This window comes from Neophocaena asiaeorientalis, unplaced genomic scaffold, assembly GCF_003031525.2.
Source record: "Neophocaena asiaeorientalis asiaeorientalis breed wild unplaced genomic scaffold, Neophocaena_asiaeorientalis_V1.1 scaffold371, whole genome shotgun sequence".
NCBI classification, from domain to species: Eukaryota; Metazoa; Chordata; class Mammalia; order Artiodactyla; family Phocoenidae; genus Neophocaena; species Neophocaena asiaeorientalis.
The window spans coordinates 4,515,283-4,542,511 of NW_020172369.1; the positions used below are offsets into that span (position 1 = coordinate 4,515,283).

The following is a 27,229-nucleotide window of genomic DNA, read 5'->3' on the forward strand; positions in this document are numbered from 1 at the left end:
ATGGTCATTACGCTCTCTCAGCTCTGTCACTCTTTGATTCTGATTATCACTGATTCGGTAAACATTTACTGAGCACCTCTTTTGGTGCTGGGACCACATTAGGGTATAAAATATAGCCCTTTCCACAGAAAAGCTTTCAGGATAGTTAGCTGCTTTTTTAGAGCATTAGTAAGGTGATGTTCTCTCTCCGCTGAACTGAGAGACCTTGTGATACACATAGCCCAATCTAATAGCCAGTGGTAGTGGGGTACAGGCCTTAGAAACATCTGCAGCAGGTATGTCCTGAAGCACTAGAGCCACACAGAATGCTCAGTCTTTGGTTCCTGGCTTTCACTCCAAATGGATGCTACCACATCTGGCTCATACTACGTTGGGTGACAAAATAGGTTTTATCTCCCATTGCAGCTACGGTCATTGGCAGCAGGTAGCCACCCGATCACTGTTGAGAAGGACTCTGGGCTTTAGCCCAGAATTAGTGGGAGTGCTACAGTTGATAATGATACCTGTTGTGTGTGGTGGGCAAAAGGACACAATCCCTGCTAGGTTATTGTTATTTTCAGCACTCTGATTTGTATCTTTCACCACTGGCTGTCATCTTCAGCCATTCAGCAGGCAAGAACCAATGTTTCCTTGCAGATCTTTCATAGGGAAGCTTAGCCAGTTGGGTTTTGACTGTAAGTTATATAATTCTGGTATACCTGATTATCTCTAGCAAGTCCATAATATCTACCATTTATGACATAGTTCATCTTCCTTTCCAACTTCAGGTGTCTCTTAAAGTGTAAATACCTGAACTGAGGCCAGGGTCTAGCTCTTTTGGACTAGTGGAGAGCAGTTAAGAGTTAGAATACGTTAAGTGAGTATCCTAAATTTCATTTAGTTTCTGGATGAGTAGAAGGATGGTGTCAAGTGTTAGGAAATTATCTTGATCTTAACTCTTACCCCTGGATTCTCTTGGTTTGCGTCTAATATTTAGTTGGTCACCAAAGTCTCAAAATAGTGAGCATGTACATTTTTCCGATTTGAAAGAGACATAAAAGTTTTGTAAAGTATCATATACTTCAGTTTCCTTCTCTTTTTGACAAATGTATACCTACTTTCTTGGTATGAAACAGATACTTACAGTATCATGCTTTCAGGACAACAGTGACAATGCATTAAGTTCGCTTTTCAGGTGAAGGAAGAACTATATTTGGGCCCTCTTGTCCCACAAGCAGAAACATCCAGCGGTCCCTTTGGGTTATAATAGGACCTCTTCTTTTTCTTTTGGGTTAAGATACTCTGTAGGGTGAGATATTTTGGGAGCAATAGTAACTTTCTCTAAAGTGCAGTGCTTTTTGTTTTCATTTTGTGAAAGTGGTGTGATTAGATATAGCCAGCCTCACTTGGCTGTATACTGTAATTTAATATGAGGTACACTGAAAACAGTTTAGAGAAGAAGTGATTGTATTCAGTGATTTATGGTCAATTGTCACATCTAAGAATGGATACTTTCATGTGCTTTCCAAAAATTCATTTCCTAACTTAGTTGTTACTTAGTCCTAACTTAGTTTTTCCTCAACAGCAAGGAAAGAAACAATTCAAGACTACAGTTTGCGGTATCAATCAATCCATCCATTGAATTTCTGGAATTTCTTTGAACACATCTCTACCTAGTCACCACAGGATTTTTCTGAGTTGAGTGTATTCAGAACAAGTTAATTGCTATAGTTATTCTTGTTAATTACAGGTATTGCCTTACTATTCTTATCTTTTACATGTATCTCATTTGGTTTTTACAATTACCCTGTGTAGTAGGTGTGGCATATAGCATAGATACATACACACATATATACATATGCACACAAACACAATATACTTATATCTATGTCTATTTTTATGCATATTACCTAATAATAGAGCTTTGGTTTTGTATACATACACATACATACACTGTATACTATATATCAAATATATATATATACAATATGTATGTATATAATCCAAAGCTCTACTGTTAAGTAACTTGCCTAGCATTGCTAGATTAGTAAGCAGTGGAATCAAAATTGAAACCTAGGATTGTCACTTCAAATGCAGGATTTTTGCATTATACAGTCCTCAGAAACAACACCTAGTAAATCTGGGAAACAAACAGAAAACTCACAGGACTTCTTTTTTTCTTTCTGGTTTAGCATGCTACAGCAAGTAACATTTATCTTCTGATAATCCAGTTACTTTCAAAGTGCTTGAGGTTGTGATGGCTTTTGTTTAACCACTGCTTGCTGCACTAGGATATTGTTCAAAAAGGAAAGTTCTCCTATAGCCATAGTTCAGTACTTTAAGATTCTTTTTATTTAAGAAAACTAAATCAAAATCAGTTACTGACCAGAACATATAACATTTCCCCTCAATTTTAGATTTTCTTCCATTTGTATGTGATGGTTGTTCAGGAATATTTTGGTAAGTTAAGTTTTTATGCTTTATTTGGGAGTAATTTTAGTGTTTATAATATGAGATTTATTTCTAAAAAGTAGAATGATTTAAAATAGTTTTTACTTTAGCCACTGATATCTGATATTCATTATAGTAATCACTTGGGGAAAAAAAACAAATAGACTAGTCATAGACTCTGATTACTTGTACATATATGTGGCTAGCCTTTAAACTTTCCAGAAATGGGGTGATGTGTGTGATTTTTATGTAAAAGTCATATATATGTCTTTTAATCACAAGGAGAGAACATATCCACAATATAAAGAATATGGTAAAAAAAAATCCAGTTATGATTATTAGTCTTTATTTTAATTAATAAAATGAAAAGAGCCCAACCTTTATATTTCTTAAATTGAGTACTATACGTCCTTTGCACACACATCATATGCAAAGTAAAACCTGGGAACAAACAAGAATTTTGGAAAATGCATTTTCTTTTCAATTAAACTTTCAAGTATCAGGTATTTAATTTATTAAACAGAGCACTGAAAGAATAAATTTTTTTCAGAAGATGATTCAGAAATATTTATTAGAAGTAAATAAAAATAATGCATATTTTAAAGTCATTCAGAACTAGAACACTCCTTTGACATTTTATTACTGATTATTTTTGAGAAATAAAAGAATCAAAAGGGTCTGCATTTTCACACACCTTAAAGCACTCAAAGTAAAGGTAATTAAGAGTGGTGAATTTTTGTACTCATATTGAAGTTGAATAGTAGTTGGGTTTTAAAACTTTTGAGACTATAGATGCTCTGTCTTTTATTTATCTGTCATTTCAGTTTATTCTTATAGGCAGAGTTGTTAATGTAGTGTGAGTGTAGTTAATCTTAAGGATACTAACCATTAAAATATCTCAAATTACTACAGTTATCTTTAAGTACATTCTTTGATTACATTTAAATAAACACTTTCTTTTGTTGTTATTTAAGCCTTGAACACAGGAGCAGGGACTCACATAGCTGTCCTGAGGTATGTTAATATCTCCCGGTAAAACATGTTTGTATTTATGTACTTTCATTCAGAACTTGATTCAATTTAATCCCAGTGTACCACAGATTAAAATTTGACAGACTAAACTGATTATGTAAGAGGATCTTACTTTATTTATATTATTTTTCTCAGTATGTTTTAACATAAAATAGTCTACTTGGTATTTATAAATTTTTGTTCTTATAATTCTTATTCCTTTGTACTTCATTTGTGTTTACGTAGCCTGCTTATAGCTTTAGGCTCTATATTTATAAATACATAATGGAATTAATATCCTCATCATATAATCCTTCCAGTTTGCTTCACTGTTTCGTTCATTTTCACTGGTGCCTGGTGTTAGGACTCTGTGGTAATACATTGTTCTGACTCCATCAGCCTTAGGTCACCAGGAGCAAACCTGTAGTCCAGCAAAATCTCCCTACCCTAATTTGGACCAAATCAAGAGATTAAAAAGGGCTGTTAAATAGAAGCCGAAATATCATCTTTATTACTGATAAAGAATAAGTTGAATGATATAGCTTAGTGTAGAGCCAAAAATGATATAGCTTAGTGTAGAGTCTGCAAAGGAAATCCAGAATTAGGTGGATTTGCCCACCAGTCACAGCAATGCTGCACCAGGTTAGGCTTCCAAGGAAACAAAAAGAAAGCTGAGCCTAATGTAATTTTCTCAAATTTGTAATCAGAGAAGTTGTTCCACCTCCCTTGGATCAGAGATCAGCAGAAAGTTGAACTGAATTTACTCCATTTGGAAAGAAGCATTTACCTCACATTTTGCAGTTGATATTTATTCCTGCCCACCATTTACCAAACACTTTACTGAGTCTCTTGATTATAGAAAATTAAGGTTAAATGAGCTTCAGTCAAAATCTGGCCCTTTGAAGTTTTGGTGATTTATTTGAGGAAATAAAAATTAAGTAACATATTGGTATTATTCAGGATTACTTGGAAGAAAATACTCATATAGAGTCATATAGTAAACATATTCATGTTTGTTATACAGCTTGTAAATCTTCCCTGTGTTTTCCTTTTTCTTATATGAGTTGATCTATGAATGTCTCATAGAATGTCTCTCAATTAGATCTTATTAATTTAAAGGTGAAATAAAAATCTTCTACCTTTAGACCATTGGAATAAATTTGAAAAAATAGTTAAGAAGTTAATTCCAACAAGATGTAACTATCGTTTATATAGAGGAATGCCCTTTGGTTATAGATTTCAAGCAATTACAGTTGACCCTTGAACAACATAGGTTTGAACTGTGTGGGTCCCCTTATATGTGGATTTTTTTCACTAGGTATGTACTATACAATGCATTGGATCTGCAGGTGCAGAACTGCAGATACGGAGAGCTGACTGTAAAGTTATACTTGGATTTTCAACTGCGTGGAGGGTTTGTACCTCAGCCCCTGAGTTGTGCAAGGGTCTACTGAGTTCATTCAGTTCTAGAAACCTAGTTACTTAATACTCAAAATAGCCTGAGTGATCTGGATTTTTTTTTATCTCAAAAGCTCTTTTTCCTCTGATGTAATATTTGCTAGTAATACAGTATTAAATACAAAATAAAGTATATCGTTGTGTGGGACTTCCTTGGTGGCACAGTGGTTAAGAATCCACCTGCCAATGCAGGGGACATGGGTTCAAGCCCTGGTCCAGGAAGATTCCCACATGCTGTGGAGCAACTAAGCCTGTGCACCACAACTACTGGACCTGTGCTCTAGAGCCCACGAGCCACAACTATTGAGCCTGCATGCCACAACTACTGAAGCCCACGCGCCTAGACCCCATGCTCCGCCACAAGAGAAGCCACTGCAATGAGAAACCTGTGCACTGCAACAAAGAGTAGCCCCCGCTTGCCGCAGCTAGAGGAAGCCCGTGCACAGAAATGAAGACCCAACGCAGACAAAAATAAATAAATAAATTTATTTTTTTTAAAAAAGAATAGTATATCGTTGTGAAAACTGTCTTTAACCAACTCTGTATCATGGAAAAACATATAATTTTAAGTGTTCTTTTACATGTATTTAAGCCTCTAAAACCAGTATAGAAAGTAGATATGACTTGCCATTTGAGGAGTGATGAGCTGATTGCCTAAGCATATTATTATGGAGGCATCTTTGTGTAGTATGTTACAAAGTAGAAAACTAAAATTATGGAGAGTAACTGAGTAGTCATTTTAACTTGACTTAGAAGATAAATACACCACAGTAGGAAAACTTTGGAAATGTAGAGCAGTCAGCACAGTAATCATTTCTCACGTGAACAATTTTTATAATCTATGTGAGAATGTGTGAGTTTCTCTTATAAGTTTAAGCAAAAATGATGTGGATATCCAGAATAGATTTGTTGATTTGCTTTAAATGTGAAATATAATATCATGTACCCCATTTTACATTTTCAGGTTACTGTAATTGAGAGACTGAAGTCAGATACACATACATCTTACCCATGCTCATTCAAGGACTGTGCTGAAAGAGAGCTTGTGCCGGTTATGTGTCCTTATTGTGAGAAGAATTTTTGCCTGAGGTGATCACTGAGACCATTCAAACTCTGTATATCTGTTTAAGTCATATGCAAATACATGAACTAGTGTCACTCTTCTGTTGCTCATAGACATCGTCATCAGTCAGATCATGAATGTGAAGAACTGGAAATCCCTAAGTCTCGTATGGCTGCCACTCAGAAACTTGTTAAAGACATTATTGGCAAGTATCTAGAAAGCTTGTTTTGTTGTTTCCCTACTGCTCTATACTCTATATGAGTTCCATAGCCCTGCTTCTCGTGTCAGCTTGCCAGTTATGGAAGGTGTTGTTAGCAACCCTGATGGTTATAACTTGCTATAGATTTTGATGACATTCTTGTGACAGTATTTCTCACAAGGCTTTCCAATGAAAATTTGGAAATTCTATGGAAATATCCTACCAGATGTTCTCTTGCTGGACCATTTATATCAGCTGGTTAACCATCTTGGCTAAAAATTGTATTCATGAGGCTGAAGTAGTGGTTTACATTCTTTAAAGACTAAAGTTTAAGCCCAGTCAGCTGTCCTATGAATGCTGCTGATATTCTGACATATGAGGAAAGAATGTATCTGTGATTTAGACCAGTCTGTCTGCTACCATGTTAGTTCAGCTGAATTTTCATTTTATATTAAGGGTGTTACTTTAAATTAAATTAAATTAATCAAATTAAAATCTTCTATAACCAAATCTTAAAATTCTCTGTAGAAGTGTTAGTGATTGCTCTGGATTAAATAGATTTAAGCTGGAAAGAGGCACATAACTTGTTTTTGATGTGGAAATCACTTAGGTCAACTCAGTGGTATTTTTCCATTGATCATACCTATAAAATGAATGTGGTCTCTATATATCTCTATAATATGTAATTCATGTACATTTCAGGGCCATAGTTAATAATAATAAAAATAAAACTCTGGAAAATGTAAAAGTTCTTATTTGCTTATATGCTTACACTTATTTCTTAGATTCCAAGAGAGGAGAGACAGCAAGTAAACGACGGAAAGGTGCAAAAAATAGTGAAACAGCTGCAAAGGTAGCATTGATGAAATTAAAGATGCATGCTAATGGAGATAAATCATTGCCACAGGTTGGTCTTAGAGATTTTAGAAAACAAAATGTTCTAAACATAGTTAGAGCTCCCTTTTTACTCTTCCCTCTCATTAAGTATGAGAACCTTATATGTATCATTTCTACTATTACATGGCATCAGTCTGCATAAATAATACATAGTTTTTATGAGTTTTTTTCACTTTATAGAAACAGCAGTAAACCATATGTATCCTTCTTCAACTTTTTTCCTTTACCCCTGGTATCATTTTTTAAAACTTTATCCATGCTGATACGTTGAGTCTTGTTCATTCATTTTGATAGCTCACATTTTTCTGTAGTGTGAATATCCATTTATCCATTCTTTTAGTGAACACAATTCAGATTTCTTGTCCAAGTTGTTTGCTATTATAAACTGTTCAAAAGTGAACATCCATGTGTACTTGTAGGAACATTTCTCTAGGGCAGCTTCTTTAAAACTCCATATTGCCAATTACATTTTCTATAACGGTTCAGTACATATGTACATACATACATACCTTAACACAGTTTCAGTAAGTAACTGATGTGTATGTGTATACCTTATGTGTATGTGTATTTTCTGATATTTTTTATTCTACTTTAAAGATTGTTGATTTTGTAGCCCCCGAAGGATTGAGACCATCAAATTGAAAAATGCTACTCTAGGGAACATACCTAGAAATAGAAAAGCTGGATCATGGGGTTTGCTCATCTTCAGCTTTACTAGATATTTTCAACCTTTTCTTTTTTTTTTAAATAGATATTTATTGGAGTATAAGTGCTTCACAATACCAAGTTAGTTTCTGTTACACAACAAAGCGAATCAGCCATATGCATACACATGTCCCCATATCCCCTCCCTGTTGAGCCTCCTTCCGATCCTCCCTATCCCACCCCTCTAGGTCATTGCAAAGCACAGAGCCAATCTCCCTGTGCTATGCTGCTGCTTCCCACCAGCCAACTATTTTACATTTGGTAGTGTATATATGTCAATGCTACTCTCCCTTCACCCCAGCTTCGCCGTCCCACCCCGTGTCATTCAGTCCATACTCTATGTCTGCCTCTTTATTCCTGCCCTGCAACTAGGTTCATCAGTACCATTTTTTTTTTAGAGCCCATATATATGTGTTAGCATACAGTATTTGTTTACCTCTTTCTGACTTACTTCGCTCTGTATGACAGACTCTGGGTCCATCCACCTCACTACACATAACTCAATTTTGTTTCTTTTTATGGCTGAGTAATATTCCATTGTATATATGTGCCACATCTTCTTTATCCATTCATCTATCGATGGACATTTAGGTTGGTTCCATGTCCTGGCTATTGTAAATAGTGCTGCAATGAACATTGTGGTGCATGTCTCTTTTTGAATTACGGTTTTCACAGGGTATATGCCTGGTAGTGGGATTGCTGGGTCATATGGTAGTTCTATTTTTAGTTTTTTAAGGAACCTGCATACTGTTTTCCATAGTGGTTGTATCAGTTTACATTCTCACCAGCTGTGTAGGAGGGTTCCCTTTTCACCACACTCTTTAAATAATTAGTGATGTTGAGTACCTTTCTATGTGCCTCTTGGCCATCTGTATGTCTTCCTTGGTGAAATGTCTATTTAGGTCTACCGCCCATTTTTTAACTGGATTGTTTGTTTTTTTGATATTGAGCTCCATGAGCTGTTTGTATATTTTGGAGATTAATCCTTTGTCTGTTGATTCATTTGCAAATGTGTTCTCCCATTCTGAGGGTTGCCTTTTGTCTTCTTGTTGGTTTCCTTTGCTGTGCAAAAGCTTTTAGCTTTTAAGTTTAATTAAGTCCCATTTGTTTGTTTTTATTTCTTTTACTCTAGGAGATGAGTCAAAAAATATCTTGCTGTGGTTTATGTCAGTGTTTTTCCTATGTTTTCCTCTAAAGTTTTATAGTGTCTGGCCTTCCATTTAAGTCTTTAATCCAATTGGAGTTTATTTTTGTGTATAGTGTTAGGAGTGTTCTAATTTCATTCTTTTACATGTAGCTGTCCAGTTTTCCCAGCACCACTTACTGAGAGGCTGTCTTTTCTCCATTGTATGTTCTTGCCTCCTTTGTCATAAATTAGGTGCCCATATGTGCGTGGGTTTATCTCTGGGCATTCTATCCTGTACTATTCATGTAAATTTCTGTTTTTGTGCCAGTACCATACTGTGTTGATTACTGTAACTTCGTGGTATAGTTTGAAGTCAGGGAGCCTGATTCCTCCAACTCCATTTCTCTTTTTCAGGATTGCTTTGGCTCTTCAGGGTCTTTTGTGTTTCCATACGAATTGTAAGATTTTTTGTTCTAATTCTGTGAAGAATACCATTGGTAGTTTGATAGGGGTTGCATTGAATCTGTAGATTGCTTTGGATACTATAGTCATTTTCACAATAGTGATTCTTCCAATCCAAGAATAGTGATTCTTCGAATCCAAGAACATGGTATATTTCTCCCTCTGTTTATGTCATCTTTGATTTCCTTCATCAGTGTTTTATAGTTTTCTGAGTACAGGTCTTTCGTCTCCTTAGGCAGGTTTATTCCTAAGTATTTTATTCTTTTTGCGCAATGGTAAATAGCAGTGTTTCCTTACTTTCTCTGTCTGATTTTTTATTGTTGGTGTATAAGAATGCCAGAGATTTCTGTGCATTAATTTTGTACCCTGCAACCTTTCCAAATTCATTGATTAGTTCTAGTAGTTTTCTGGTGGCATCTTTAGGATTTTCTATGTATAGTATCATGTCATCGGCAAATAGTGACAGTTTTACTTCTTCTTTTCCAATTTGTATTCCTTTTATTTCTTTTTCTTCTCTGATTGCTGTGGCTAGGACTTCCAAAACTATGTTGAATAAGAATAGAGAGAGTGGACATCTTTGTCTTGTTCCTGATCCTAGTGGGAATGCTTTCAGTTTTTCACCATTGAGTATGATGTTTGCTGTGGGTTTGTCATATATGGCCTTTATTATGTTGAGGCAGTTTCCCTCTATGCCCATTTTCTGCAGGGTTTTTATCATAAATGGGTGTTGAATTTTGTCTAAAGCTTTTTCTGCATCTATTGAGATGATCATACGGTTTTTATTCCTTAATTTGTTAATGTGGTGTATCACATTGCATGATTTGCATATATTGAAGAATCCTTGCATCCTTGGGATAAATCCCACTTGATCATGGTGTATGATCCTTTTAATGTGCTGTTGGATTCTGTTTGCTAGTATTTTGTTCAGGATTTTTGCATCTATATTCATCAGTGATATTGGTCTATAATTTTCTTTTTTTGTGATATCTTTTTCTGGTTTGGGTATTAGGGTGATGGTGGCTTCGTAGAATGAATTTTGAAGTGTTTCTCCCTCTGTAATTTTTTGGAAGAGTATGAGAAGGATGGGTGTTATTAGCTCTTCTCTAAATGTTTGATAGAATTTGCCTGTGAAGACATCTGGTCCTGGACTTTTCTTTGTTGGAAGATTTTTTTTAAATTAATTTATTTATTTTTTGGCTGCGTTGGGTCTTCGTTACTGTGCGCAGGCTTTCTCTAGTTGAGGTGAGTGGGGGCTACTTTTCGTTGCAGTGCACAGGCTTCTCGTTTCGGTGGCTTCTCTTGTTGCAGAGTACAGGCTCTAGGCATGCAGGCTTCAGTAGTTGCAGCATGCAGCCTTAGTAGTTGTGGCTCGCAGACTCTAGAGCACAGGCTCAGTAGTTGTGGCACACGGGCTTCGTTGCTCTGCGGCATGTGGGATCTTCCTGGACCAGGGTTCGAACCCGTGTCCCCTGCATTGGCAGGCAGATTCTTAGCCACTGCTCCACCAGGGAAGCCCTGTTGGAAGATTTTTAGTTATGGTTTCAATTTCATTACTCGTGATAGGTCTGTTTATATTTTCTAATTCTTCCTGGTTCAGTCTTCGAAAATTGTACCTTTCCAAGAATTTGTCCATTTCTTCGTGGTTGTCCATTTTATTGGCATATAGTTGTTTGTTGTAGTCTCTTATGATCCTTTGTATTTCTGCATTGTCATTTGTGATTTCTCCTTTTTCATTTCTAATTTTATTTATTTGCTTCCTCTCCCTTTTTTTCTTGATGAGTCTGGCTAAGGGTTTATCAATTTTGTTTATCTTCTCAAAGAACCAGCTTTTAGTTTTATTGATCTTTGCTATTGTTTTCTTTGTTTCTATTTCATTTATTTCTGTTCTGATCTTTATGATTTCTTTCCTTCTACTGACTTTAGGTTTTCTTTGTTCTTCTTTCTCTAGTTGTTTTAAGTGTAGGGTTAGATTGTTTATTTAAGATTTTTCTTGTTTCTTGAGGTGAGATTGAATTGCTATAAACTTCCCTCTTAGAACTGCTTTTGCTGCGTTCCGTAGGTTTTGGGTCATTGTGTTTTCATTGTCATTTGTTTCTATGTATTTTTTTATTTCTTCTTCAGTGATCTCTTGGATATTTAGTAGCACAATGTTTAGCCTCCATGTATTTGTGTTTTTTACAGTTTTTTTGCTATAATTGATTTCCAGCGTCATAACATTGTAGTCAGAAAAGATGCTTGATACGATTTCAATTTTCTTAAATTTTCCGTGGCTTGATTTGTGATCCAAGATGTGATCTATCCTGGAGAATATTCCATGTGCACTTGAGAAGAAAGTGTATTCTGCCACTTTTGAGTGGAATGTTCTATAAATATCAATTAGCTCCATCTGGTCTATTGTGTCATTTAAAGCTTGTGTTTCCTTATTTATTTTCTGTTTGGGTGATCTGTCCACTGGTGTAAGTGGGGTGTTGAAGTCCCGTACTGTCGTGTTACTGTCAATTTCTCCTTTTCATGGTTGTTAGCATTTGCCTTTATATTGAGGTGCTTCTATGTTGGGTGCATAAACATTTATAATTGTTATATCTTCACCTTGGATTGATCCTTTGATCATTAGGTAGTGTGCCTCCTTATCTCTTGTAACAGTCTTTATTTTAAGGTCTATTTTATCTGATATGAGTATTGCTACTCAAACTTTCTTTTGAATTCCATTTGCATGGTATATCTTTTTCCATCCCTTCACTTTCAGTCTGTATGTGTCCCTAGGTCTGAAGTGGGTCTCTCGTAGACAGCATATATATGGGTCTTGTTTTTGCATCCATTCAGCCAGTCTGTCTTTTGGTTGGGGCATTTAATCCATTTACGTTTAAGGTTCTTGTCAATATGTATTTACTTATTACCATTTTCTTAATTGTTTTGGGTTTGTTTTTCTGGGTCCTTTTCTTCTCTTGTGTTTCCCACTTAGGGAAGTTCATTTAGCATTTGTTGTAAAGCTGGTTTGGTGGTGCTGAATTCTCTTAACTTTTGTTTGTCTGAAAAGCTTTTGACTTCTCCATCGAATCTGAATGAGATCCTTGCTGGGTAGAGTAATCTTTGTTGTAGGTTTTTCTCTTTCATCATTTTAATTATATTCTGCCACTCCCTTCTGGCCTGCAGAGTTTCCACTGAAAACTCAGCTGATAACCTTATGGGGATTCCTTTGTATGTTATTTGTTTTTCCCTTGCTACTTTTAATATTTTTTCTTTGAATTTAATTTTTGTTAGTTTGATTAATATGTGTCTTGGTGTGTTTTTCCTAGGGTTTATCCTATATGGGACTCTCTGTGCTTCCTGGACTTGGGTGACTAATTCATTTCCCATGTTAGGGAATTTTTCCACTGTAGTCTCCTCGAATACTTTCTCAGACCCTTTCTTTTTCTCTTTGTCTTCCGGGGCCCCTATAATTTGAGTGTTGGTGTGTTTAGTATTGTCCCAGAAGTCTCTGAGATGGTCTTCAATTCTTTTCATTCTTTTTTCTTTATTCTGCTCCTTGGCAGTTATTTTCACCATTTTGTCTTCCAGCTCACTTATTTGTTCTTCTGCCTCTGTTATTCTGTTATTGATTCCTTCTAGCGTATTTTTCATTTCAGTTATTGTGTTATTGATCTCTGTTTGTTTGTTCTTTAGTTGTTCTAGATCTTTGTTAAACAGTTCTTGTATTTTCTCAATCCGTGCTTCCATTCTATTTCTGAGATTCTGGATCATCATCTTTACTATCATTACTCTGAATTCTTTTTCAGGTAGATTGCCTGATTTTTCTTCATTTATTTGGTCTTGTAGGTTTTTACCTTGCTCCTTCATCTGTGACATATTTTTTTGCCATCTCATGCTTCTTTTTTTAATGAGTGGGATTGTGTTCCAGTTTTACTGGTTGTTTGGCCTGAGGCTTCGAAGACTGGAGTTTTTAGGGTATTGGGTAGAGCTCGGTCTTGGTGCTGAGATGAGGAACTCTGTGAGCCCTCACTCTGATGAATATTCCCTGAGGTCTGAGGTTCTTTGTTAGTCCAGTGGTCCAGACTCGGAGCTCCTACTGCAGGATCTTCTGCCCAACCCCGTGCTCACAAATCAAGATCCCACAAGCCACGTGTGGTGGCAAAAAAAAAAAGAGAGAACAATAACAAAGTAAAAAATAAAATTAGATTAGGAAACTAACAGATATGTTAGAAAGAATGTAAAAACAAAAATATAGATGAATCAACAACTGGAAGGTACATCAGTACTACAGTAGTAAAAAAGAGGAGAGAAAAGAAAAAAAAAGAAAAAAAGAAGGAGGGGGGAAGGCCTTGGCTGTGGAGAGTGGGGCCTAAGCAAGGATGAGGTTTGGGTGGTGGGCGGGGCCAATGCTCAGATCCCACAGGGCTGGAAAAGGCTCTGGGGACTGTGGGGGTGGGGCTTAGGCTCAAGGAACAGAAGGGGCTCAGGCGTACCTCCCACTCCTGGGCTCAGAGAGCAGGGGACCTCACCTGGGAGCCTAGCAGGCTTCCTGGGCTCGAGTGGGCAGAACAGATGCCCTCCTTTCCTCTCCTGCTCCTCTGATCTGGGGTCTGGGAGGACCTCTACTGCCTGCCTCTCCTGATCTCCCTGGCCTCCTTCCTATGCCCCCAAGGACCCACGCAGCCTGTAGTGGGCTTGGAGAGCAGGGTATCGGCCTGGGAGCTCAGCAGGCGAGTGGGCGGGGCAGTCACCCTCTGTTCCTCTCCTGCTCCTCCCGGAGGACTCCTTCCGCCTGCCTCTCCTGATCTCCCTGGCCTCCCTCCTATACCCTCAAGGACCCACGTGGCCTGTAGTGGGGTTTGGAGGGCGGGGGACCAGCCTGGGAGTTCAGAGGCTCCCTGTGCCCAAGTGGGCAGGACAATTGCCCTCTGCTCCTCTCCCGCTCCTCCTGGATGGCCTCTCCCACCTGCCACTCCTGGTCTCCCCAGCGTCCCTCCTATGCCCCCAGGACCCTCATGGCCTGGATGGAGCTTTGTGTGTGTGTGCGTGGGGACCAGCTTGGGAGCTCAGCAGGCTCCCCGGCCCTGTGGACCAGGCGATCGCCCTCTGCTCCTCTCCCACTCTTCCCAGAGAGTCTCTCCCACCTGCCTCTCCTGATTTTCCCAGCCTCAAGGGTGCCGGTCTTGTCTGGCCTCCACTTCTCCTCCTGCCTCGGTCCCCCTACATCCTACTGGTTCACTCTGCGTTTCCTCCCATCTCCTTGGGGGTTAAAGTCCCCCACCAGTGGCTGACAGGTGCCCTAGTTGTGGGGAGATGCTAACTCCACATCTTCACACACTGCCATCTTGCCTTCTCTCCTCCTTGTCAACTTTTTATTTTAAGTAGTACAAATTTATCTCCTTCTTGTAGTGTCTGAGGGTTTCAGTGTTTCTTGCCACCGTAGGGTATTATTCATTGTTACCAATCTGATAGATGTGACATGATACTTCAGTGAGGTTTAAAGTTGAATTTCCCTGTGACTAGTGAGGTTCAGCTACTTTGCATATGTTTATTGGATATTGGGCTTTCTTTTGTGAATTATTTGTTCATATCCTTTGCCCATGTTTTCTGTTGGGTTGTGGAACTTTTAGAAAGGTTTATAAAAGTCTATATATTTTGAATTCTAATCTATTTTTGATTAAGTATGTTACACAAATCTTCTCTCAGTCTGTAGCTTGTCTTCACTTTGCTTTTGATCTCTTTAGTAATTCAGACTTTCTAAATTTTAATACACTCAAATTTATTAATGATTTCATTAAGATTGTACTTTTAAAAATGTTATTTTCTTACATTTTCCTTTAAAAGTTTTATTTTATATTTTTGTTTAGCTCTTTATTCCATCTGGAATTTAATTGTAAGTAAGTAGAGGTAGAGATTTCTTCCTTCCCCTCCCCACCCAATGGGTTACCTATCATTGTAACATAAGATATTGAAGCATTCATCCTTGTAATGACATTTCTCTCATACACCAGATTCTTTTGTATATGTGGGACTAGTCTGGGGATCTCAGTTCAGTTCCTTTGGTCTGTTTGTCTCTCTTTGCATTAATTTAAACTGTCTTAATTATAATAGCTTTATAATAAGTAGGACAACCCTCTCCACCTCTTTCTTTGCTTTCAACTGTGTCTATTCTTGGCCATTTATTCTTTTGTAAAAATTTCAGGATCACTTTGTCCTGTTCTGTTAAGTGGTGATTTTGATAGATATTGTGCTGAATTTAAAATTAGAGACAGTTGACGTCTTTAAAATTTCACTCTTCCCATTCATCTCCATGGTCTATCCAACTTTATTTAGGTCTTCTTTTATGTCTTTAAGGAACATTCTATAATGCTTACCATACATATTTTATATGTCTTTTCTTAGGTTTGTTCTTAGGCTCTTCATAATTTTTACTGCCATTGTAAATGGTAATTTTTTTAAATTAACATTTTTCTAATTGTTTATTCCTGGTTGTTTTATAATGCCCTTCCATCCAGCAAATAGACTCTAATAGTTCCCATAGTTTATAGATTTCCTGGCTTGTTTTCTGTGCAGTCACATCTTCTGCAAATGACAATTTTGTGAGTTGTTTTTTTTTGTTTTTGTTTTTTTTCAAATTTGCTTTTCTCTTGCTCTTCCACCTTCTCATTATTGTTGTTTGTGTTAGTGCATTGGCCGAAATCGCCACAACAATGTTGAATAATATGAGTGATAGCAGGCATTTTCATCATATTTCTGACTTTTAATGCAAATTATTCTAAAGTTTTGTCATTAAATATTATATTTGCTGTAGATTTTTGATAGTAGCCTTCCTTAGGTTAACAATATTTTTCTATTCCTAGTTTTCTAGGAATTTATATCAAGAATAGGTATTAAATTTTGCTGTAATTTTTTTTCCTCCATCTAGTAAGATGATTATGTTGAGTTTTTTTTCCTTATCAATGTGGTAAATTACATTGATCAATTTTTTTTGTTGTGAATCACCCACATATTCTGGGATAAACCAGTTCACTCTGGTATATAATTCTTTTAAAATGTGCTGCTAATCTGATTTACTAATATATTATTTAGTGTTTTGTCTTCACATTAGTAGCCAACAAATAAAATTAGTTGAGTAGCTTTCCCTCTTCTATTCTTTGAAATATTTGGGTATTATTTGTTCTTGAAGGTTTGGTAATGGTTGTTATAACTTTCAGATTTGTTGCCTTTTTTTTTTTTTTTTTTTTTTTTTATTTTCTGTTTTTTTCCTTTTTTTTTTTTTTTTTTTTTTGATACACGGGCCTCTCACTGTTGTGGCCTCTCCAGTTGCGGAGCACAGGCTCTGGACGCGCAGGCTCAGCAGCCATGGCTCACGGGCCCAGCCTCTCTGCAGCATATGGGATCTTCCTGGACCGGGGCACAAACCCATGTCCCCTGCATCAGCAGGCGGACTCTCAACCACTGCACCACCAGGGAAGCCCTGTTGCCTTTTTTTGAGGGGAGAATTTTGAATACTATTTTAATGTATTAAATAGTTCTTGGCTTATTTGGGTACACTATGTCTTCTGAAATATATTTTGGTAAATAACATCTTTCTTAAAAATTTCTGTTTGATGTAGATCTTTCAGTTTATTGTTATAAAATTGTTCAACTTATTTTCTTATGTTCCCAAATCTCTATTGTGTCTTTCATTAGTCATTCTTAATATTTTTCATTCGTACTTTTCTTTGATTTCCCCTTGAACAGTCTTGCTAGAGGTTTGTGTTTACTTTTTAAATTTATATTTTAGTTTCTTCAAAGAATCATGTTTTGGTTTTATTGACCTCTCTATTGTTTCTTTGCTTTCTGCTTCGCTAATTTTGCTCTTATATTATTATTTTTTTTCTGCTTTGCTTACATTCTCTCTGATGTTCTTTTTCTAACTTCTCATACTGAATAATGAACTTGCTTATTTCAACCTACTTGTTAGGTGTATTTTTTTTTTTTTTGGTAACTTTATTTTGATACAGTTTCAAACCGAAAAGTTGCAAGAATAGTACAAAGAATATTTTCATATTTGTTACCCAAATATACCAGTTATTTACATTTTGTCCTGTTTGTTATTTCATTTGCATTCTCTCTCTGTCCATATGTATATGTGTGTGCATGCTTACGAATTTTTGTTTGGCTTGATGTATCAGTTTCTGAAACAGATGGTATCAAAATCCCACTGTAGCTGTGGTTTTGTCAGGTTTTTTATTCCTGTAACTCTAATAGTTTTGCTGAGTTGTATATTATCAGATACATTGAATTTCTTCATCATTATGTCTTCTTTATGAATTTTGCCTTAAATCCAGTTTTGAATTATAATAATATTGTTTCATTGCCTTTCTTTTGATGAATAGTTAACTATTATGTCTTTATCCCTTTATATTCAACTTTTCTTGTTGTTTTATTTTTTAGGATGTTTCTTGTAAGCAGCATGTAGCTGGACTTTGTTTTTTTAATCCAATTTGATAGTATCTTTCTTTTATAGGTGAGTTGAACCCAATTATATTTATTATGATCACATGTATTTGAATGTATTTCTTCCATCTTATGTTTTTTGCTCATCATCCTTTTCCTTTTATTATTTATTTCTCTCCAGTCATTTTTTGTATCGACTGAATTTTCTGTATTCCCTTTCATTCTGCTGGTTTAGAAACCATTGATTATAGTCTTCTTCTTTGCATATCCTTAATATTTCTTTTTTGAAAACTTCTTTATTTGTTTTTAAAATTATAAAGATACATACTTTCAGCAAGGGTAACTTAAAAAAATTGTATAAAGGAAAAAAACTAAACACACCCTCCTGTGCTCATGTCCATCTCAACTGAGGATGGTTTTGCCCCCTTGGGGACATCTGACAATGTCTAGAGACATTTTTGGTTGTCACAGTTGGGCATGGGGGTGCTGCTGGTATCTAGTGGGTAGAGGCCAGGGATTCTGCTAAATGTCCCACAGTGTACTAAATGTCCCACAGTGTACAGGACAGCACCCACAGGAAAGAATTTTCTGGTCTAAAATGTCAATAGTGACATAGTTGAGAAGACCTGCTCTAAAGTATCCAAAAATATTATTCACATTACTTTGCAATTCTTTTATTACTTAAAACATAATAGCAAAAACTTCTATAGCACTAACTTTGTTCCAGGCCCTCTTCTGTCACATTTAATCCTCACAACAGGCTTGTGAAATATGTACTATTATCTCTGCCTAATAGACAAGAAAACTGAGGCACAAAAAGGTTAAGTAACTTGGTAGTAACACAGCTAGTAAGTGGAGAGCTGCAAATTGAAACCAGGGAGACTGCCTCAGAAACCATGTTCTCAACACACCTAACACTTTATCTTGGAGCATGCAGGTCTATAGATAGAACTTCTTCCCCTGTGTCATTAATATTTGTGTGTGTTTATACATATATGTACTGACACATATTATTTATATATATATATATACACACCCATGTATATATGTGCATATACATGTGTATAATTTTACATATGAAAATGGCTATTGGTATATGCATACAAAGACATAAAGAGTGTTTTAGGGTCATTATTTCATAAAAATGGCATGATATTCCTTTAGTTAGCACTCTTTTTGGAATACGTGCTATATATCAGGTTCTGGGGATACAACAGTAGGTAAAACAAAGTCCCTGCCCATATGAAGTTTATATTCCAGTAGGATGAGACCGCTATTAAATATATACTACAATTTCAGATGGTGATTAAGCCTATGGATAAAAATAAAGCCCACTTCAGGTAGGTAAGATATCCTTTTATCTCTATATATTCTTCTTATCAATGCCTAACAGAAGTTCCCCCAAGGGAACTGGTATGGTTCTAAATCATTTTCTTTAAAAGCTTGGATAATTTTCCAAGTGGTGTGGATCTACTGTGACTTATATCACCATTTTCCTATTGATGAACATTCACTTCCGTTTCCAGTTTTGGCAGCTGTGCTAAGAAGTTTCCTATTTCTGTGAGATAAATTCCCTGGAGTGTGTTTTCTGGGTCAAAGGGTATGTGTATTTTAAATCTTAATAGATGTTGCCAAGCTGCTTTACAAAGTTGAAACAATTTACATTTCTACCATCAGTAATTATAATAGTCAACTTTTACTGACTGATTGCACTATGCCAAGCATTGTTTTGTGGCTCTAGATTTTTATCTCCCTTAGTACTCATGACTGTCATGTGATATATTATTATCCTTATTTCACAGATTAGTAATTTGAAGTGAAGCGCTGTTAAGATCACTCGCGTGGTCAGAGCCTGCCATTCTACCCTGTTTATTATTATACTGCCTCTTGTGGCCATACATGAGAGTACCTTTCCCCTCCAGTGGTTTCCAGTAGTTGTTTATCTTTTAAAATGTATTCCAGTCTAATGGCTGTGAAAAGATATTTCCTGATTGCTTTACTTTGCATTTCCTTGACCACTGTTCAGTTTGAGCATCTTTTGTTATGTTCATTGGCCATGTATGATTGCTCTTCCTTGAATTGCCCATGCATATCCTTTGATCATTTTTCTTTTAGTTTGTTATTTTTATTTCATTTACATTTTGTTTGGTCAACTATGGAAACTCTTGGAGTAGAATGGATATTAATGCTTTATCTATAATCAATCCGCTTTGGAATCTTTTTTCAAAATCTGTCAGACATCTTGATTTTACTTAGGTATCTCATTGACATATCAGGGTTCTAAATTTTTCTAAGGTCTGTCTTTCATTTCTGTTTTCTTAGGGTTTTCATTTTTTTATCTGTCTTTAATAGGTCTGGAATTTGATTTTAGCATATGATATGAGCTAAGGACCCAATTTTATTTTCTTCCAGTTGATTAGATAGTTTCTGCCAACCAATTAAAGAATTCATCTTTGTCCTATTGAATTGAAATACCAAATATCACCTTCATGATAAGTTTAAAATTTATTTTTACTAGATCAGCTTTTGGATTTCCTATTCTATTCCATTCATCTATTTCTTATTCATATGTTAATACCAAGTTGATTTGATATAATAACTTTATAGAATGTTCTAACATATGATAATGTAAGTCCCATCCATATTTTTCCATAGTTTTTCTTAGCAGTTTTTTTTTTTTTGCTTTATTCATCCATATGAACCTCGTGATTATTATATACATTTTTTTTTTTTAATCTCTCGGGATTTTCATGGTTGTCATAATGGGACAAGGTTGTAAGTGACAGACTCCAGCAGATACTGTTAAAGAATATAGCCTCTTTAAAGGTCAAAATGTAGAAACTGAAAGAAATCATTATAAAAAGCAAGAGAGAACACAACGTGGTTTTAGGCAGAAATGTGGCTTCTCGTATCTTTCAAAGTTTCCCACAAGGATGTTGGCTGTGAATAATAGTGCCTACAGGAAGTGAGAAATCTGTCATTTATGAGAAGCCTGATTTGCCATTCTCAGGAGGATTTTATTACCCAGTTGGCCTTTTCCTTTTGATTCTGGGGATTCTGGCTCCCTCCCTACCCACAAGGTGCAAGTAACTGAGGCAAAACCTCCTTGATACATTATCAAGTGATTTCTGTGAAGTTGGGTGAAGTAAAATTCAACTTCCCTGCAGCATCTATTAACAAGTCCTGACTGAGGATCATTCCTGAAGGATTCTCTGAATTTGCATTATATGATATATATTAATTTTGAGAGAAATGACATTTTTATGACATCATCTTCCTATCTAAGAACTTTACGTCTTCTCTTTTACATCACATTTTATTGCCTTCTGTAACATTTTATATTTTTCTTCATTTAAGTTTTATTACTCCTTGCTTATTTTCATCTCTAATTATCTTATGGGTTTTCTTTTCTTTGTGAATAGAGTATTTCCCTTTACCTCTATTCCTAGTACTTTTTGTTAATATAGAAGAAAAAGGTCTTGTATTCTGTATATTCATCTTATTCAATCACATCGCCAAATTCTTCTATTTATTTTAGAAGTTGTTTTTTTTTTTTGCCTTTGACTTCCTAGGTATACAATCACATCCCATTGACAAGTAGCTTAGTTTTTATTTTTCAATAAATATATTAGTTATTTCATTTTCTTGTATTATATTATCTATAATCTTCAATATAATGTTTTGTAATAATAGTGATAATAGGCATGTGCTTACCTTTAAAATTTTTAACGTGTATAATTAAATACCAATTCTTCTCTCAAAATCTAAAGTTACTTGGTATTGTATCCTCTTGAATAAGACAAAGAGTTTGACATGGCTTTATGCAGTTGAATATCTTCCATCCCATCATCTTTGTTCACACATGATTATTTTTAAGTCACTTGCTATTTAAATTTACCAATATATTTTTTGTTTCTTTTTTCCTTAAGACTCACTTTTATTTTGGCTAAAGTCCATTCTTTAGCAGTTCATTCATTAAGAGTCTTTGTTGGTAAACTCTTTCAGTCTTTTGTTTGTCAGAAACTGCCCTAATTTTCCCTCACTTGAGCTGGATTATCTGTTAGATTCTCTCAACGCTGAATATACTATTCATTGGCTTCTTTTGTCTGTTGTTCAGGAAACTTGTGCTGTAGATCTTATTCTTGTTGCTTTTTGGCTAATTTTTCTTTCTTTTTTGTGTGTGTGTAGCTTTTAAGATTTTATCTATGATATTTTCCAGTTTCAGTGCAATGTTGCTAGGTGTGGATTTGTTTTAATTACACAGCTTGACCCTTGAGATAGATTTTAAAATCTGACTTATCTCTTACTCTTGGAAAATTATTATTTTCTTTCTGAATATTACTTGCTTTTCTTCTCTTCTGAAACTCTTACTAGACATATTTTAGAGATTTGTAACTTCTATCTTTATGTCTATTTGTGCTGCCTTCTAGATGACTGCTTCAATTCATCTTCCAATCAATTAAACCTTTTTATTGAAGATTATAGAAATTTAGTGTGCTTGAATTTCTTATTTCAGAAACTGTATTCTTAGGTTTTTATATTTCTAATTGGATCTTCATAGCTTTTCCTGTTTCATTTCTGCCTGTTTCGGTTTTACAATTTTCTGTTCCATTTTTATGAATATTATTCTTTATCTCCTTGTACATTCTAAATAACTTTTATAAATGTCTTTTTCAAGTTTATTTAGTTTCACCTGCCCAGAATAAGTTAACCTTTGATTTGTTTTGAAATTTCGGCATACAGCTTCTGCATGTTCATGTTGAGTAGGAGTTTCTTTCTGTGTCTCTCTTACTGTTTTCACTCACCTCTCCCTGCTAGCAGTCTCACATTTTCTTCCACAGGCCCACCTACCCATGACCTCTATTCCAAACCCAAGTTTGAGATTGACACTTTTTGCTTCTGTTCTATGAAGATTTTCAGATTATTACAGATCCATTTACTGAGCTGGAAGGCTTTGGCTTTGTTCACTGTCAAGAGGTTATATCTGTGCTTTTCTGCCTCCCTGTATATCGGTTTTGTAAGCAACAGCCTACATCAACATTCAACAGTAACTTCTTAAGCCTCCTTTCCTGGAGTGCACGTCCCACACAAGCTCCTGCTTTCAATCAGTGAGCTAGACGTAGGTGCCCCATCACCATGTGACACTGTTATTTCCTGTTAACCCAAAAGCTCTTCCTCTTCTGGAGCCCTGAAAGCCTGTGGCTCAGCCTGCCTACTGTCACTTTGCCTTTCTGTTTCATTTTTGGATCCTCAGACTTATTTATTTTTTTACTTTCAGGTGAGGGTATATCTTTTTAAATTTCTCTTTCAGATTAATCCTCTTGTTGCTGTGTTTTTGGAGCAAGGACTATGAGGTTATAGAGTTGGCCCAAAGCTTGAATTTCCAATGATTTCTTACTTTTCTTTTAATACTTGTTCTCTGTAATAATGCACTCCACTGGTCTCTAACAAATCTAAATTCCTTAGTGCTGAGATAGAAATTGTGTTGAATCTATTATTTCTTAGAATAATTGTGATCTTTCCCTACAACTTAGGGATCCTCCAGTTATGCTGAAATATTTACTGTAGCAGGAATTGGTCTGTAAAGCCAGCACTTCTTTAAAGCGATTTTAGGAAGAAGGGAAAATCAGAAGCCAATACCTTTGCTCCTCTTCTTGTTTTCTACATTTGTTAATTTTGCAAGAAAGTACAATATAAAGGAAGCATACAGGGTATAGAATACTGGAGGAACCATCTCCAGATTTCTGAATCTTTCTCTTTTGTTGATATGGTGCTTGTCTAACTTTTTGTTTGTTTGTTTGTTTCTTTGTTTTCGAAAGCCCTGCTGTCTCTAAATATGTAGTGAGGTCTTTCAGGTGAAAAGATATGTTATATGTCTCAGGAATCTTTTAATTGTAAGTGACAGAAACTTGACAGAAACCAACTAGCTTACTCAAAACAATTTTTCTTTTTCTCACATAATGGGGAGTGCTGCACTGATCTGGTCTCAAGGTATGACTGAATTCCAGGACTCAAATGCTGTTGAAAGAGGCCATCTCTTTCCTTGACTTCTCTTTCTGTGAGTTAGACTCACTGTTTTTCATTTGAGGAAACTTTTCCACATTAGTTCAGGAGTGGCTGAGAGGCATGGAGGATAGCTGCAGGCAACCTCAGGTTTAATTCAGCAAGACTTAAAAAAAACTCTGGAAAAATATTGCTCCTCCCTGCCCCCAGGTTTTGAATGTAAAATCCCAGGAAAGGACCTTGATTGGCCTAATGTAGGTCACATGCCTATTTTTTCATAGATCATCCTGACTAGGGTCTTAGATCCTCTGCCCATGCATTTAGGTGGATGCTGGGGTTCTATGATTGTATTCCCACTAGAAGTTGTATCATTAGAGGGTAATCATTCTCTGACCAGGAGAAGAGAGGAAGAAATGTCACCAGACAAAAACAGATGTCCATTTCATGTATATAATCTGTATTTTAACTTTTTATTTTTACAGACGGAAAGAATTTACTTTCAGGTTTTCTTACCTAAGGGGAGCAAAGAGAAGAGTAAGCCAATGTTCTTTCACCAGCAGTGGAGCATTGGAAGGGTCATAGACTTTGCAGCTTCTTTAGCCAGTCTTAAAAATGACAATAACACATTAACACCTAAGGTAACAACAGGTTATAACTTTTTCCCTAAAAGTTTTAGAATACTCTATAAAGCACGTTTATTACATTATGATGTATCTCTCTCTTAACAGAAATTGAGATTATGTCACAGTACCTCAGGAGAAGCCTTACCCTTGGATCATATTTTGGAAACCTGGATTGCTAAGGAGAATTGTCCTTTATACAATGGTGGAAGTATTATCTTGGAATATCTGAATGATGAAGAACAGTTTTTAAGCAATGTTGATTCTTACTTGGAATAGTCATTCAGGGAGTTAAGCTAGAAATCACGAGGAAAATTCATTGTTAATCAAATTCTTTTACTACAAATACTATGTATTTTTTATTTTTAAAACTTGCTTTTTATTTCATATTATGTCATAATTTACATTATCAGTCTTCTATTAAATTGGATTTGAATTTTTGTGTTTTCAGGTTTAACTATGAATTGACATTTAGCAAATTCTCTTATCTAAGTAACTTTTATTAGGTTATGCTGTAATAACAACAACAAAGATATATTTCTCATTTGGTTAATGTCGGCTTTGATTGGCTGTGACTCTGCTCCATGTTGTCTTTACTCCAGAATCTAATAGGAAGGAATGACCCCTTTTGGGGACGTTGCCATTCTTATGGCAGAAGAAAGAGATGGCTCTTAGAAGATAACATGTATCACTTTTGCTTTATGCAAGACACATGACCAAGCCTACCATCATGGAGCCTTAGTATCCACCTACATCATGATGTATAAATTGATGTGTATACATGAATCATAGAAACTTAGAGGTCATCTCACTCACTCTTCAGAGTTTGTGGATGAGGAGTCTCAGGCCTAGGAAGGGAAAATTATTTTCTTCTTGTCACCTAAGTGCTTTGGGGCATATCTCTGATTAAAAAACTCCCTCCAGTAGGATTCACCATTTTATCTGTATCATATAGTACAGATAAGAAGAAAGATGGGATAGCTAAACTACATTACAAGTCCTTTATATATATACCAAAGCAAAACATATGCCAAAAGTAACTACATTTTACCAACACATTAAAATTAATGCTCCTGACTGATGTATTCTATCTATACTCAGCAAAGTACTACTATAGAGAAGAAAGAGAAGTTATTTGTTTGTTATTTGTCCCTTTCCTACTTTGCGATAGACAGGGATAGTGGCTTTAGGTTTAATTAAAGGAATAAACTCACAGTGTTTATTTCATCTCTAATTCTTTCTTCATATTATTTTCATGCAGTGAATGGAGATAACTTCTGACTTCTATCAGCTGCTTATACATTCATCTATTAACCTAGTTATTCAAGTACCTACTAAATGTAAGGATTTGATTCCAACTGCCGTGGTGGATACAATGAAGAGATGTATACTTACTTAAAACTATAATACAAAGCAGTGTGGCAAGTGCCAAAGAATATATAGAAAGTATAGCTATGTTCTAATAGCTCTTTTATCAGAAACCATAAGACCAGAAGTAGAAATAATCTTTAAATATATTCTCAGATACCAGAAAGTTTTAATACAAATACCTTAGCATCTGCATAATTACTTGCACATGGTAGATGACCAACACATGTCTCATGAATTGAACTGAAGCTAAATATACCGGAAAAAATACCAATGTGGGTTGAAAAGAAGGGAAGTAAGGTGAGCAGAGATTGAGCTACACTTGAGACTAAAGAAGAGGTCCTGTCAATGATTAGAAAAGAGACAAAGCAGCGTGGAGGGAAGGACTTAACGTCATCTGGTCCCAGATAGTGGAGCAAACTAGTCTGTAAGAGACACAGGTGCCAGCATTCTTGGAGGCTCTATGGACGGGAGCTCCAGCCTGAGAAGTCTCCTAAAGAGAACAAGATTGTGGGCACGAGAGGAAGTCCCCCCAGTGTCTCGTTTCCAAATTACTCTGAAATCAGACATCTTTCTCAGGCTTTCTTTTAGGGCTTTCAGTTGAGTCCGCTTAATATAATTCTAGGGTTGGCTGTCCCCACCCCTCCTTAGAATCTTTCTACCCGCTCACAGGCAACTAGAATTACAAGCAGAAAACCCACAAGTAGAAAAATGTTTTAAATTCACATAAATATCTAACTACAGTATGATACAAATGAGCTTAAGCTTCATATAATCAGCCAGTAAATACACATGAATAATAAATTACTAGATTTTTCCCAGATTTGTCAGATTTTATTCCAGGCAGTTTTCAGATAAGAAGCCTTGGAGAACCTGAAGAAGGGTAAAGGCTACAGATGGAAGGATCTGAGGAAAGTAAACTTTACATTCCTCACCTCTTTGACCTGGGCGACAAAAATTGTGAATTAAGATATTTGGTCACATAACTGTAAAGATAGCTTTGGTTTCATAAAGTTCTTTTCTTATGTTTGTTTTGTTTTTGTCTTTTTTAAACCAGGGAAGTTCTCTGGGAACTTAACTGAAATATCACAGAAACATTAGTTCCAGTCCCTATTTTCAATATTGGTATAGTGTATTTTGTTTTTCTCAGTGTGGTACATAGAAATAAAATTTATGGACTCTAAAGTCTATTGTATTTGAAAGATAAACCTACATAAGTCAAAATTTCAAAAACTTGTGAAAATATCCAATAAAAATTGCTTTGACAATTTTTGAGGAGCAAACATTTTATGATCTAAAGTACTTAATGTGTAACTGTCATTGTTGCATTTGACACAGATTGTGTCATGATTACAGGAAGGATCTGCTGAAATGATTATATGATCAGAGACTACTAGATCTGTAGGCTCAGTAGTAGATAACTATAGTGGGGGTTCTTTGTTGTTCTTTTTTTTTTTTTTTTTTTTTTTTTGTTT

The 27,229-nt window shown here is 35.7% G+C and overlaps 1 protein-coding gene across 1 annotated transcript; it reads left to right on the forward strand.

Annotated features, from left to right (window-relative positions):
- On the forward strand, window positions 1–27,024 carry ZFAND1 (zinc finger AN1-type containing 1). The gene is made up of 9 exons (XM_024731771.1): window positions 1–57; window positions 1,625–1,676; window positions 2,397–2,439; window positions 3,405–3,444; window positions 5,864–5,988; window positions 6,076–6,167; window positions 6,947–7,068; window positions 24,249–24,404; window positions 24,495–27,024. The coding sequence occupies exons 1-9, from the start codon at window positions 1–3 to the stop codon at window positions 24,663–24,665; spliced, it is 858 nt and encodes a 285-aa protein (XP_024587539.1). The 3' UTR covers window positions 24,666–27,024.
- The last annotated feature ends 205 nt before the right edge of the window (window positions 27,025–27,229 follow it).

Coding starts and splice junctions, on each gene's coding strand:
- ZFAND1 (XM_024731771.1), top strand. CDS start 1: ATGGTCATTACGCTCTCTCAGCTCTGTCACTCTTTGATTCTGATTATC. Junction 58..1,624: donor TTCTGATTATCACTGATTCG/GTAAACATTTAC, acceptor ATCCATTGAATT/TCTGGAATTTCTTTGAACAC. Junction 24,405..24,494: donor ATAACACATTAACACCTAAG/GTAACAACAGGT, acceptor CTCTCTTAACAG/AAATTGAGATTATGTCACAG.